This window comes from Cetorhinus maximus, unplaced genomic scaffold (assembly GCF_964194155.1).
Source record: "Cetorhinus maximus unplaced genomic scaffold, sCetMax3.hap1.1 HAP1_SCAFFOLD_1944, whole genome shotgun sequence".
Lineage (NCBI taxonomy): Eukaryota > Metazoa > Chordata > Chondrichthyes > Lamniformes > Cetorhinidae > Cetorhinus > Cetorhinus maximus.
The window spans coordinates 16,925-31,641 of record NW_027597884.1 but is presented as its reverse complement, the minus strand read 5'-3'; the positions used below and the strand labels follow the sequence as shown (position 1 = coordinate 31,641).

Genomic DNA, 14,717 nt, shown 5'->3' with positions numbered 1-14,717 from the left:
AAGCCAGTTTAAACCCTCCCCAACAATTCTCTTTGCATGGGTGTTAGTCCCCGTCCTGCGAAGGTGCAACCATCCAACTTATACAGGTCCCACCTGCCCCAGAACCAGTCCCAATGCCTCAAAAATCTAATGCCTTCCATCCTATACCATTTCTCCAGCCACACGTTGAATTGCTCAAACCTTCAATTTTTATGCTCACTAGCCCATGGCACTGGGAGTAATCCTGAGATTACTGTCTTTGGAGTCCTGCTTTTTCAATCTTTTTCCTAACTCCCTAAAATCTGCTTTCAGAACCTCATCCCTCTTTCGTACCAAAGACATAGGTATCCTTTGGGCCATGACATCTGACTTGGTTCTTGCTACTTCTCTGAGGAACCATCAATCTCACCAGTATCCAAAACAGAAAACTGATGCGCAAGTGAGATCAACTCAGGGGACTCATGCACTATCTGCCTGGTTCTCTTGGGCTGTCTGGTGGTCATCCATTGCCTCTCTGCCTGCATGCCCCTAACCTATGGTGTGATCACCTCCTTAAACATGCTATCCATATAGTTCTCAACCTCACGGATACACCACAGTGACTCCAGTCGCTGCTTGAGTTCCAAAACCGGAGCTCAAGCTTCTGTAGCTGATGATGTCTTCATGTGAAGTCACTTCTATTTTTTTTTACCCATTTTCAAACTCATCAACAACAGCAGACTTGCTGCTCTGTGTCCCGACTGCCTCTCCTCCTGCTAAGTGTTAGGCCCCGATCCTGGGCCCCTAGTTATCTACCGCCACCACCGAGTCCCTCCTAGGTTCTAGTCCTGACTGCCTCTCCTCCTTCTGGTGAATGTCACCTCATTTTTGTAGACTCCAATATAGGCCGAACCTGCTGAAACTTTCCTCATAAGACAACATCTTCAATCCCAAGGAATCAAACGTATGAACCTTCGCTGAACTCTCTCCAAAGCAAGCATATCCTTTGTTAAAGAGACCAAAACTATACTCAGTACTCCAGGTGGGGCCTTCACCAATATTAAAGCTGTACATAAGAACATAATAGGAACAAGGAGTAGCCCATTCAGCCCCTCGAGCCTGCTCTGCTATTCAATAAGATCATGGCTGATGATCTTGTGTTTCGATTTCCACATTCCCATCTAACCCCAATAACCTTTGATTCCTTTGCCTAACAAGAATCTATCTACCCCCGCTTTAAAAATATTCAAGGACCCCGCTTCCACCGCCTTCTGAGGCAGAAGATTCCAAAGTCACACAATCTTCAGAAAAAATTTCTCCTCATCTCTGTTCTAAAAGGGCAATCCCTAATTTTAAAACAGTGCCCCCTAGGTATGGACTCACCCACGAGAGGAAACATCTTTTCCACGTCCACCTTGTCAAGGCCGTTCTGGATACGTCAATCAAATCACCCCTCACTCTTCAAAACTCCAGTGGAAACAAGCCCAGTCTGTCCAACCTTTCCTCATAAGACAGCCCACTCATTCCAGGTATCAATCTAGTAAACCTCTTTTGAACAGCCTCCAATACATTTACATCCATCCTTAAATAAGGAAACCAAAACTGCACACAGTATTCGAGGTGCAGTCTCACCAATGCCCTGCAAACTGAAGTATAACACCTTTACTTTTATGTTCGATTCCTCTCGCAATAAAGGATAGCATTCCATTAGCCTTCTTAATTACTTGCTGTACCTGCATGCTAACTTTGTGACTCATGTACTAGAACACCTAGATCCCTCTGCGCCTCAGGATTATGCAGCCGTTCTCCATTTAAGTAATATTCTGCTTTTTTGTTCTTCTTGCCGAATGAACAACTTCACTTTTTCCCCCATTAAACTCCATTTGCCAGATCTTTGCCCACTCACTCAACCTATCTGTATCCATCTGTAACCTCATGTCCTCTTCACAACATATTTTTCTACCTTTACCCTTTCTACCTTCTATCTTTGTGTCATCTGCAAATTTAGCTACCATGTCTTCACCCCCTCGTCTAAATCGTAAAATGTTGAGGCCCCAGTCAGTAGATCCCTGAGGGACTCCACTCATCACATCCTGCTAATCAGAAAAAACCCATTTATGCATACTCTCTGCTTTCTGCCAGCCAGCCAATCTTCTATCCATGTTAATATGCTACCCACTACGCTATGCGCTTTTATTTTCCGTAATAATCTTTGATGTAGCAACCTCATCAAATGCCTTCTAGAAATCCAAGTGCAGGCTCCACTTTATCCACTGTGCATGTTGCTCCTTCAAAAAACTCCAATAAATTGGTTAAACATGATTTTCCTTTCACAAAATCAGGCTGACTCTTCCCAATAGCCTTGAGCTCTTCTAAGTGCCCAGCTATAACCTCCATAATGATCGATGCTAATAACTTCACCATGACAGACGTCAAGCTAACTGACCTATAGTTTCTTGTTTTCTGCCTCCCTTCTTGAATAGAGGGGTTATATTCGCTACTTTCCAATCTGATGGAACCTTTCCCAAATGTAGTGAATTTTGGAAAATTAACACCAGCGCATCAACTACCTCATTAGCCACATCTTTTAAGACTCTAGGATCCAGTCCATCAGGGCCCGGAGACTTGCCAGCCCGCAGCTCCATCAATTTACTCAGTACTGTTTCCCTAGTGAATGTAATTTCACCAAGTTCCTTTCTCCCGTTCACCTCCTGATTTGCAGCTATTACTGTAATGTTTTTTGTATCCTCTATAGTGAGCACAGAAGCGAAAAATATTTGTTCATTTCTTCCACCATTTCCTTATTATCTACTATTAACTCCCCACTGTCACTCTGAGGACCAACACTTCACTTACTCTTTTCCTTTTTAAATACCTGTAGAAATTCTTGCTATCTGTTTTTACATTTCTAGCTAGTAATACTCTAATTTCTTTCTCCTAATTAACCTTTTAGTCATTCTCTGTCATTCGCTCTATTCTGTCCAATCATCTGTCCTGCCACACAACTCCGCAAAGATGAATGTTTTTTCTCAAGTCTGATGCTCTCCTTAACATCTTTAGTTAACCACGGCTGGTGGATCATCCCCTTAGAATTTTTCTTTATAGGAGGAATGTACTTATTCTGAATGCTCTGAAATATCCCCTTAAATGCCTGTCGCTGCTTCTCTATTGATCTATCCTTGAGCCTAGTTTCCCAGTTTACTTCAGCTAGCTCAGCTTTCATCACCACATAGTTGCCCTTATTTAAGTTTAAGATACTAGTCTAAGACCCGCTCTTCTCTCTTTCAAACTGGATGTAAAATTCAATCATATTGTGGTTGCTGCTACCTAGGGGTGCCTTTACTCTGAGATCATTAATTAATCTTGTCATGTTATACAATACCAAGTCTAATATAACCTATGATAAAAGCAAAAAACTGCAGATGCTGGAAATCCAAAATAAAAACAAAAATAAAAATACCTGGAAAAACTCAGCAGGTCTGACAGCATCTGCGGAGTGGAACACAGTTAACGTTTCAAGTCCATATGACTCTTCAACAGAACTAAGGAAAAATAGAAAAGAGGTGAAATATAAGCTGGTTTAAGGGGGGGGTGGGACACTAGAGGGCCAGTGATAGGTGGAGGTAACCAAAAGATGTCACAGACAAAAGGACAAAGAGGTGTTGAAGGTGGTGATATTAGCTAAGAAATGTGCTAATAGGTGACATTAAGGGTAGAAAGCAGGACGAGCAAGGTACAGATAGCCCTAGTCGGTGTGGGGTGGGGTGGGGGGAAGGGATCAAAATAGGCTAAAAGGTAGAGATAAAACAATGGATGGAAATACATTTAAAAATAATGGAAATAGGTGGGAAAAGAAAAATCCATATAAATTATTGGAAAAAAGGAGGATCGGAAAGGGGGTGGGGAGGAGAGAGTTCATGATCTAAAGTTGTTGAACTCAATATTCAGTCCGGAAGGCTGTAAAATGCCTAGTCGGAAGATGAGGTGCTGTTCCTCCAGTTTGCGTTGAGCTTCACTGGAACATTGCAGCAGGCCAAGGACGGACATGTGGGCATGAGAGCAGGGTGGGGTGTTGAAATGGCAAGCGACAGGGAGGTCTGGGTCATGCTTGCCATTCCCTGTCGCTTGCTTTTTCAACACTCCACCCTGCTCTCATGCCCACATGTCCGTCCTTGGCTTGCTGCAATGTTCCAGTGAAGCTCAACACAAACTGGAGGAACAGCACCTCATCTTCCAACTAGGCACTTTACAGCCTTCCGGACTGAATATTGAGTTCAACAACTTTAGATCATGAACTCTCTCCTCCATCCCCATTCCCTTTCCGATCCTCCTTTTTTCCAATAATTTATATAGATTTTTCTTATCCCATCTATTTCCATTATTTTTAAATGTATTTCCATCCATTGTTTTATCTCTACCTTTTAGCCTATTTTGATCCCTTCCCCCCACCCCACCCCACCCCCACTAGGGCTATCTGTACCTTGCTCGTCCTGCTTTCAACCCTTAATGTCACCATTAGCACATTTCTTAGCTAATATCACCACCGTCAACACCTCTTCGTCCTTTTGTCTATGACATCTTTTGGCAATCTCCACCTATCACTAGCCCTCTATCCAGCTCTACTTGTCCCACCCCCCCTGAAACCAGCTTATATTTCACCTCTCTTCTATTTTTACTTAGTTCTGTTGAAGAGTCATACGGACTCGAAATGTTAACTGTGTTCCTCTCCGCAGATGCTGTCAGACCTGCTGAGTTTTTCCAGGTATTTTTATTTTTGTTTCTAACATAACCTGCTCTCTGGTTGGTTCCAGAACATTCTGTTCTAATAAACTACCTGGAAAGCATTCTAAAAGCTCCTCATCCAGGCGACTACTGCCAATCTGATTTTTTCAGTTAACGTGCAGATTAAAATCACCCATGATTATTGCCGTCCCTTTATCACAAGCACAATATTTTCTCTCAAATATTTTGTCCTATACTGTGGCTACTGTTAGGGGGCCTGTAGACCACTCCCACTAATAACTTTTGCCCCCTACTATTCCTCATCTCCACCCAAACCGGTTCAACATCCTGATCTCCTGAACCAAGGTCATCTCTAACTGCACCAATGCCATCCTTATCAACAGTGCTACCCCTCCACCTTTACCTAGCTTCATATTCTTCTTGAATGTCAAGTATCTTTCAGTATTAAGGACCCAATCTTTGTTGTCCTGTAGCCATGTCTTTAATTGCTATCAGATCATGTTTATTTAGTTGAACATGGGCCATCAATTCATTTATTTTGTTATGAATGCTATGAGCATTCAGATAAAGAGCCTTCGTTTTGTTCTTTTTGTTACCATTATAACATCTAGACTTGACTGTTGATGTATTCTTAGGTTTTTTTCTCTGTCCCTTCCTGCCATTCTCTGACCCCCATTTCTCATATTACTATTTCGCTCTCTTGTCTTGACATCTTAAATTGCTTGCTACCTCTACCCAAACTTGATCCCTCACCCCTCTTGTTTAGTTTAAAGCCCTCGCTACTTCCCTAAATTATGGGATTTACAAGGACACTTGTCCCAGCACGGTTCAGGTGTAAGCCGTACCAACGGTACAGCCCCCACTTTCCCCAGTACTGATGCCAGTGCCCCACAAACCGGAACCCACTTCTCCCACACCAGTCTTTGAGCCCATGCATTCGTCTCTCTAATCTTATTTGCCCTATGCCAATTTGCACATGGCTCAGGTAATAATCCAGAGATTATTACCTTTGAAATTCTGCTTCTTAATTTGATACCTAGCTCCTCATACTGACTTTGCAGAACCTCTTTCCTAGCTCTACCTATGTCATTGGTACCTATACGGACCACGACAACTGGATCCTCCCCCTCCCACTGCAAGTTCCTCTTCAGCTGAGCAGATGTCCTGAACCCTGACAGGCAACACAGCCCTCTGGACTCTCGCTCTTTGCTGCAGAGAACAGTGTCAATCCCCCTCACTATACTACCCTCAACTACCAGTACATTCTTTTTGCTCCCCCCACTTGAACGGTTTCCTGTACCATGTTTCCAGTGCCATTGCCAGCCAACTCATCGACCTTGCAGACCTCGCTTTCATCCACACAGGTTGTGAGCACCTCAAACCTGTTTGATAATTGCAAAGTCTGAGGCTCCTACACTATTGTCTGCTCGGTCCCATTACTTACCTCACTGACAGTCACATCCTCCTGTCTCTCCCAGCTGACCAAAACAGATGATCTAATCTAAGAGATGTGACTGTCTTCTGGAACAAAATATCCAGGCAATTCTCCCCCTCCCTTATGTTGCGCAGTGTCTGCATTTTGGCTTCCAGGTTAATAATCCTGATCTGGAATTCCTCAAGCTACTTACACTTCCTGCAGACATGTTTGTCATGGATCGCCTTGGCGTCTAAATGCTCCCACATCTCACAGCTGCAACATTACACCTGTCCTGCCATTCTAACTTGTGTTATTTTGTTAATTTACTTTAATTACTGTCTTCAAGTATGGCATTGCTACAACTTACTGAGTTTATTGAATGCCAGTACCACTGACAACTAAGGTTATATATTTAACTAGTCTTTACGCTCTTTTATCCTGTACCTCCACTGCTCTCACTCTCCTCGTGCTCTTTTATCCAAGGCCAAGACTTCGCTAATGTTATACTCCATCCACTTTGCAATAAAGGTTAACATTCTATTTTCCTTCCAAATTACTTGCTGTAACTACATGAAAACTTTGAGATTCATATATGAGGACACCAAGATCCCTCTGTGCCACAGCATTCTGCAGTCTCTCTCCATTTAAATAATATTCTGCTTTTCTATTCTTCCCACCAAGGTGGATAACCTCGCATTTTCCCACATTATACTTCATCTGCCACATTGTTGCCCACTCACTCAGCCTATCTATATCCTTTTACAAACTCTTTGCACCCTCCTCCCAGTTTGCTTTTACCTCTCTTTGTATCATCAGCAAACTTGGCTACAATACTCAGTCCCTTCATCCAAGCCATTAATTGCAGATTGTAAATAGTTGAAGTACCAGGACTGATTTGTGTAACATTCCACTAGTTTCAGCTTGCCAACCTGAAAATAACCCATTTATCCTGAGCATTTCCTGTTAGCCAATCCTCTATCCATGCTAATACATCACTCACAACACATTAGCTCTTGCCTTGTGTGGTAACCTTTTATGTTGTATCTTATTGAAAGCCTTATTTTTAATCCAATTACACTACATCTATGGTTTCCATTTATCCACCCCAGCTTGTTCCATCTACAATTTGTCAAACATGATTTCCCTTTCACAAAACCAGGTGGACTCTGGTATTATGATTTTCTAACTGTCCTGCTATACCTCCTTATTAATGGATTACAGCACTGCAGCTGATACACAAGAACATAAGAAACAGGAGGAGAAGACCGTTTGGCCCATCAAGCCTGCTCCACCATTCAGTATAATCATGGCTTATCTTGAGCTTCAACTCCATTTTCCTGCCCGTTCCCCATATCCCTCAATTCCCTGAGACTCCAAAAACCTGTCAATCCCAAAATTTAAATGTATTCAACGATGGAGTATCCACAACCCTCTGAGGCAGAGAATTCCAAAGATTCACAACCCTTTGAGTGAATTAATTTGTCCTCATCTCAGTCCTAAATGATTGGTTCCTTATCTTGAGACTGCCCGCGTGTTTTGGACTCTCCAACCAGTGGAAACAATCTCTCAGCATCTAGCCTATCAAGCCCCTTCAAAATCTTGTAGGTGTCAATGAGATCACCTCGCATTCTTCTAAACTCCAGAAAATATAGGCCCAATTTACTTAGTCTCTCATCATAAGACAATTCCCACAACCCAGCAACCAATTTAGTGAACCTCACTGCACTGCCTTCAATGCAAGTATATTCTTTCTTAAATATGGAGACCAAAACTGCACAACTGTTACTGAGGAAGGAGGTTGTGGACTGCAGGAAGATATGAATGGACTAGTCAAGTGGACAGAAAAGTAGCAAACGGAATTCATTCTGGAGAAGTTTGAGCTAATGCATTTGGGGAGGGCAAGCAAGTCACAGGAATACCCAATAAATGAGTCAATGGTCTTTACATAACGTCCTAGAGGCCCTGTGGGACTCTGAGCTCCATTGGCTGTTCCCAGGAGTAAACACCGACATATACATCAACTGCGGTTGGAGGACCAGCAACTCTGTGAAAGATGCTCTTCTGTCTACCCAAAGTTTGTTGGACTTCCAGTACAAAGATTTGCCCTCGACCAAGTGTTGCAGACTGACACATTCCAAGGTCCAGGGTACTGTGCTGAGGGAATGGCTGTCACTTATTTTGTTCAGCTAAAACAGGCACAATGTATGTACATGTTCTTTCTGTCTGCAAAGAATAGGGGCCTGTGTATTAATATATATAGCTTCCAGTACACACACATGCACCACATTGCAAGCCCAACTAAATCTTAAATTGGTTCTCAGCATAATTCTTAGCACATTGGAGGATTATTTAGCAAACGTTGTCCAATCATGGAATCACATCTAATGTTGGACACTGTTTTGAATTTTACAAGCATGAGCTGGTTGGGTCAGGTCTGTACCTTGCCCATTGCGAACAGTGGAAGGGACTCGCTGTTTGATACGATCCAACAGTCTTTGGGACATACGGCCTACATACCTAGCATCACACTGGCACAAATTTATATACATCACTCATTTGCGTGATAGGCAGAACGTCTTTTTGGCTTGACAGCAGCATCCTGGTAGTGGCGAATATCACTCGTGTTGCTACTACATAGTAACAGCGTGAAACAGCTAGCTTCACCTATTGCTCAAATTTTTGAGATACCTTGCCCTTCCAGGGTAATCGGAGGTAGACTGGGAATTTTTTAGGCTCGAAAGTGTGGCCTTAGGCCAGTTCATGAGTTTGCATATACTGTGCAGAATGATCTGATCAGGGTAGCCATTATCCTCCAGGGTGCCTTTGATGTGCCCTATTTCAGCATCAAGCTTGCATGGTGAGCAAATGACTCCAGCCCTATTTACAAGGTTGCTGATAAGACCAATCTTATAGCACGTGGAAGTGTAAGAATCCCAATATGTACATTGACCAGTGAAGGTAGGCTTGCAGTAGACCAAGGTGAACAATCTCTGGCAGGTTTGTCAACTAGTACGTCAAGGAAAGGGAGTTCATTTGACTGCTCCATTTCATAGCTTTAAGATAGTCAGTCGGGCTCACAATGTGACGCATTTGCGTGCACTAGAAGCTACAGCTATTAATACACAGAGGCCTGTTCTTTGCAGACAGACAGAACATGTACATACATTGCATCTGTTTCAGCTAAACAAAATAAGTGACAGCCATTCGCTAACTCATTCCTCAGGACAATGCCTTGACCATTCAGGGTCAAGCTGCCTGGTTTAAATTTCAAACAATGCTTGGCAGTTAACTGTCAGTCACCATTAAATGGTGCATTCTCTATGGCAATGCCACATGCTAACCAATCAGCACCCTCTTCACATACAGTATAAATTGTTGTTTTTCCCCCTCATACTGGTATTCTTGTGAGTGTTCTGATGAGCGCAAGACAAAACGCTTAGGCATGTTTCTTTTTTCAGGAATACAGAACTGTGCGATCAGATTGATCTTAGCCCCTTAGTACCAGTCATTAACAATGCCCTTTAAGTCATAAAGCTCGAAACTCTACAAGAGAGTTAATATTTGTACTGAGCTTGGAGAATTTTTCAGAATTTCATTATCGCCAATGCTCCCAGAGCAACCAAGGCAACTCAGAGGTCAAACTATATTCAATCCCATAAGATGTAGGATGGAAAGATACTGATGTCCCCTATTCCTTACATGATTTGTGTCCTCAATGAAGTATTTAAATGATGATATCTATATGTACTTCACTGCTGTAATTTAGGAATAGCATATTGGTTTGTAATTTTAGAATAAATGGATTAGCCAAAAAAATACTGGGCTACAAATGCAGATCAGAGGCTAGGAATCATGAGCAAGTTACTCACCTCCTGACTCCCCATAGCTTGTCATCATCTACAAGGCACAAGTCAGGAGTGTGATGGAATACTCTCCACTTGCCTGGATTAGTGCAGCTCCAACAACACTCAAGTTCAACACCATCCAGGACAAAGCAGCCCATTTGTTTGGCACCACATCCACAAACATTCACTTCCTCCACCACCGACACAAAGTAGCAGCAGTGTGTGTACCATCTGCAAGATGCACTGCAGAAACTCACCAAAGCTCCTTAGACAGCACCTTCCAAACCCACAACAACTACCATCTAGAAGGACAAGGGTAACAGACATATGGGAACACCACCACCTGGAAGTTCCCCTCCAAGCCACTCACCATCCTGACTTGGAAATATATCGCCACTCCTCCATTGTCGCTGGGTCAAAATCCTGGTACTCCCTCTCTAACAACACTGTGGGTGTACTTACACCACATGGACTGCAGCAGTTCAAGGCAGCAGCTCACCACCACCTTCTCAAGGGTAATTAGGGACGGACAATAAATGCTGGCCTAGCCAACGACACCTAAATCCCATGTTGAATAAAAAAAGAATTAATATAATTTGGAGTGGACCAGGGTGTCCCGGAAGGAACGATCCCTCCAAACACATCTTCCCTTCACCCCCCCGGCGGCATTCCGTAGGGATCGTTCCCTCCGGGACACCCTGGTCCACTCCTCCATCACCCCCTACTCCTTAACCCCCACCTATGGCACCTCCCCATGCCCATGCAGAAGATGCAACACCTGCCCCTTCTCTTCCTCTCTCCTCACCGTCCAAGGGCCCAAACACTCCTTTCAAGTGAAGCATTTCACTTGCATTTCCCCTAACTTAGTCTACTGCATTCGTTGCTCCCAATGCGGTCTCCTCTACATTGGAGAGACCAAACGCAAACTGGGCGACCACTTTGCAGAACACCTGCGGTCTGTCCGTAAAAAAGACCCAAACCTCCCTGTCGCTTGCCATTTCAACACTCCACCCTGCTCTCTTGCCCACATGTCTGTCCTTGGCTTGCTGCATTGTTCCAGTGAAGCCCAACGCAAACTGGAGGAACAGCACCTCATCTTCTGACTAGGCACTTTACAGCCTTCCGGGCTGAATATTGAATTCAACAACTTTAGATCTTAAACTCCCTCCCCCATCCCCACCCCCTTCCCGTTTCTTCCCCCTCCTTTTTGTTTTTTCCAATAATTTATATAGATTTTTCTTTTCCCACCTATTTCCATTATTTTTAAATCTATAACTGTAATACCCTGTCAGTCTTTCCACCCCACCCCCACTAGAGCTGTACCTTGAGTGTCCTGCCATCCATTCTTAATTAGCACATTCTCTTAGATAATATCACCACCTTCAACACCTCTTTGTTCCTTTTGTCTGTGACATCTTTCGATTATCTGCTCCTATCACTGCTTGCTTGTCCCTACAACCACCACCCACGCCCCCCCCAACTTCTCTCCCCTCACCCCGCTCCCCCGCCACCCCCTCCCCCACCATAAACCAGCTTATATTTCATCCCTCTCCTAACTTTACTCAGTTCTGCTGAAGGGTCATGAGGACTCGAAACGTCAACTCTTTTCTTCTCCGCCGATGCTGCCAGACCTGCTGAGTTTTTCCAGGTAATTCTGTTTTTGTTTTGGATTTCCAGCATCCGCAGTAGTTTTTTGTTTTTATCTCTGTATAAAACACTGGTTCAGCTTCAACTGTGTCCAGTTCTGGGCACCACCCTTTAAGGAGGATGTGAAAGCATTAGAGAGGTTGTAGAAAATATTCATGAGAATTGGTCGCAGAGGTGAGGAAGAAGCTGGGGCTGTACTCCTTGGAGAAGAGCAGGTTAAAAGGAGATTTGATACAGGCTTTCAAAATCACAAGGAATCTGGACAGAGTAGAAAGGGAGACGCTGCTCCTGTTAGCAGAAGATCAAGAACCAGAGGACACCAATTTAAGGCAATTGGCCAAAGAAAAAACTGGCAACATGAGAAACATTTTCTTTTTATGCAGCAAGTGATTAGGATCTGGAACGCACTGCCCGTGTGTGTGATGGATGCAGATTCAAACCAGGCCGTCAAAAGAGCAATGCACAATTATCTAAAGAGCACAAATTTGCAGGGCTACAGGGAAAGAGCAGGGGAGTGGGACAAGGTGAGTTGCTCTTGGAGAGCTAGCACGGACAACATGTCAAATGCCCTTGTTCTCTGCTACAAATGTCAATGTTTCTATTAAGGGATGCTCTGATAAAGGTCTCAAAATATGATAAAAGGTTCCAGATAAATAATGATGGGCTGCTTTCACTGGGTGATCAGATGACAAGGGGGAATATCACAAAAAATTAAAATTGACAAAGCTTCCTAGCACCAATGGTAGGTGGAATCTGCCACAAATCATTGCTGACACTTAGACAATAATCTTTTTAAGGGAAATAGGCAGTTGCTTAAAACAATAAATTAAAGGGTATGTGGAGCATAGAGTATGGGAGTGGGGGAGATGTAAGTGCACGAGGGAATGTCTGATGGGTCTATTTATTCTGTAATAGTTCATTATTCTCAAAAGTGGGGACAAGAAAAGACAATTACAGGAAGATAAGTTTTGTCCGATCATCAATCTGCTCCTTTGTAATGCCTGTTAGGATAGCCACAATTATATAAAATTTAAGTTAACAAATGCTCTTCACCACAATTCTTAATTGACAGTTTCTTCCTTCTGAAACTCAGATATACCAGTGATTCTATTATTTTATGTCATGTCAGAATCTTTATCACAAACATTAGCAGGGCAAGCGAAGCTGAGCAGTGGCCTGTCAGGGGCAGCAGTGACCCCGACTACGGGCTGGAATGTTGAGGGCAACACCACCTTAGTTGTTTGGGAGAGCCTTGGATGGATTTTATGCCCATCTAGCAGCGAATGAACTGCCTTTGGGGCTCCTGTCCCTTTAAGGGATGACAGCCTGCTACCAAGAGTTGCTGGTCGATTGGAAAGCTGGCAACTCTTTAGTCCCAGCACCACCACTGGGACAGGAGGGGACCGGGGAGGGGGGGCAACAGGGGGGGATGGGAGGGCAGTGGTGTTGCTGCTGGTAGGGCCCCTCCAGAAGCCATAGAATGCCAGATTAGGAAGGTCCTGCCCCAAGCCCACAGGGAGATTGCCAGAGTTCACCAGGCAGCCTTCCCCACAGGGTGGAGTGCCCAGCTGCCATTGGTAAAATGGCACAATGGCAGGAAGAGGCCTTAATTGACCACTTGTGACACAACTGGCCTGTGGGCTACAGGGCCCTCCTCCACGCTTCTGGCAGAATGCCATGGTGGCAGGAAGCAACAGGCACTTCATCCTTCACCCTCACTCCGGATATTGTGCACCCACCTTTCCACTTTCTATCCCGCTCCTGCTGGCCTCAAAATTCGGCTCTGACCTTGCAACTCCCTTGCTCATACCCCAGAGCTCTGTAGATCTTTCCCCTTCAAGTATATATCCAATTCCCATTTGAAAGTTAATAGCGAATCTCTTTCCACTATCTTTTTAAGCAGTGCACTCCAGATCACAAACACCCAATGGGTTAAAAAAAATTCTCCTCTTCTTACCCCTGGTTCTTAGCCAATGACTTTCAATCAGTGTTCATTGGTTACCGACCCTCCTGCCAGTAGAAACAGTTGCTCTTAATTTACTCAAACCCTTCATGAAATATCATGCCTCTATTAAATCTCCCTTTAGGCTTCTCTAGTCTCTCCATAATTCATGGAACCAAAATACTCATTATCAGCTAGGACCTTCCCATGGTTTCTACTCAATCCTCCAGTAAAACCATATCACATATTGCTAACAAATAGCTGGATCATTATCACCAACAGCTGCATACCTTTCCAATCCATGTGCCCAGCAGACTCACACACACTTTGCCATTATCATACAGGTTAGGGTTGAGACGGCCACTGCACTGAGAAATATAACGAAAGAGCGGCGGCACTGCAGGATAAACATTGGGAAGCTGGATATCAAAGAGAAACAGTCCATCATCATAGGGAGTGCGTGTTGGGCCTTTGATTAGAGCTGAGAACAGGTCCTATGGAAAGAAAGTAAGTTACTGGGCTTGACATTCACCAGACAATTCCCAATGAACATATACACGTTGAAATAAGTGTGGGAGAAAGCCTCAATAGGCTCTCCCTATCTCTCACCCGCCCACCACATACTTTAGTCAAAGTTAACACAATCAAAACTATCATTTAACACATTATGGTTAAGATAGCTATTTCCAAGCAACAGTGAAACCCTCGCTGGGAGCCTGGCGAAGACTTGCCATTCTGTCCTCGAATGTTTTGACCATGATACCATCGGGAAGTGCTGTAGCGAGCAGTGCCATCTCTTTTCTCACCGTGCTGAAAAACTTTTTGGAATCTGCTGGTTGAAATTCCATTTTTTTGAATGCATGGCTCTCTGTAAATGAAAAGATAGACTAGGAGACACACAAATACTTTCACTATTAAACCAAGGAGCTTCACAGCACCACAATGATAAAAATACAATGATTTAGTTAGCAGACTGCCAACACACGTTCATAACAACCAGCAGCAAATCTTACCACAAAATAGTGAATTCACTGCCGGAGGCTATTCAGCCCCTACCCTCTCCCCTCAACTCCCATTTGTTCTGCTATTCAATCAGATCATGGCTGATCTATGTCTCAACTTCATTTTACCCACCGCTGCTCCATATCCCAACAAAAATCTATCA

General features: G+C 43.7%; 1 protein-coding gene across 1 annotated transcript in view; it reads right to left on the bottom strand.

Annotated features, from left to right (window-relative positions):
• Nucleotides 1-14,717, bottom strand: part of LOC144676808 ((E3-independent) E2 ubiquitin-conjugating enzyme UBE2O-like) — a gene marked incomplete at its 5' end in the record, with an annotated part of 44,354 nt that overhangs the window by 15,175 nt on the left and 14,462 nt on the right. The window contains 2 exons of the mRNA XM_078537132.1: nt 13,843-14,046; nt 14,284-14,420. Of these exons, the coding sequence (XP_078393258.1) occupies nt 13,843-14,046; nt 14,284-14,420 (341 nt within the window). The remainder of the gene's footprint in view (nt 1-13,842; nt 14,047-14,283; nt 14,421-14,717) is intronic.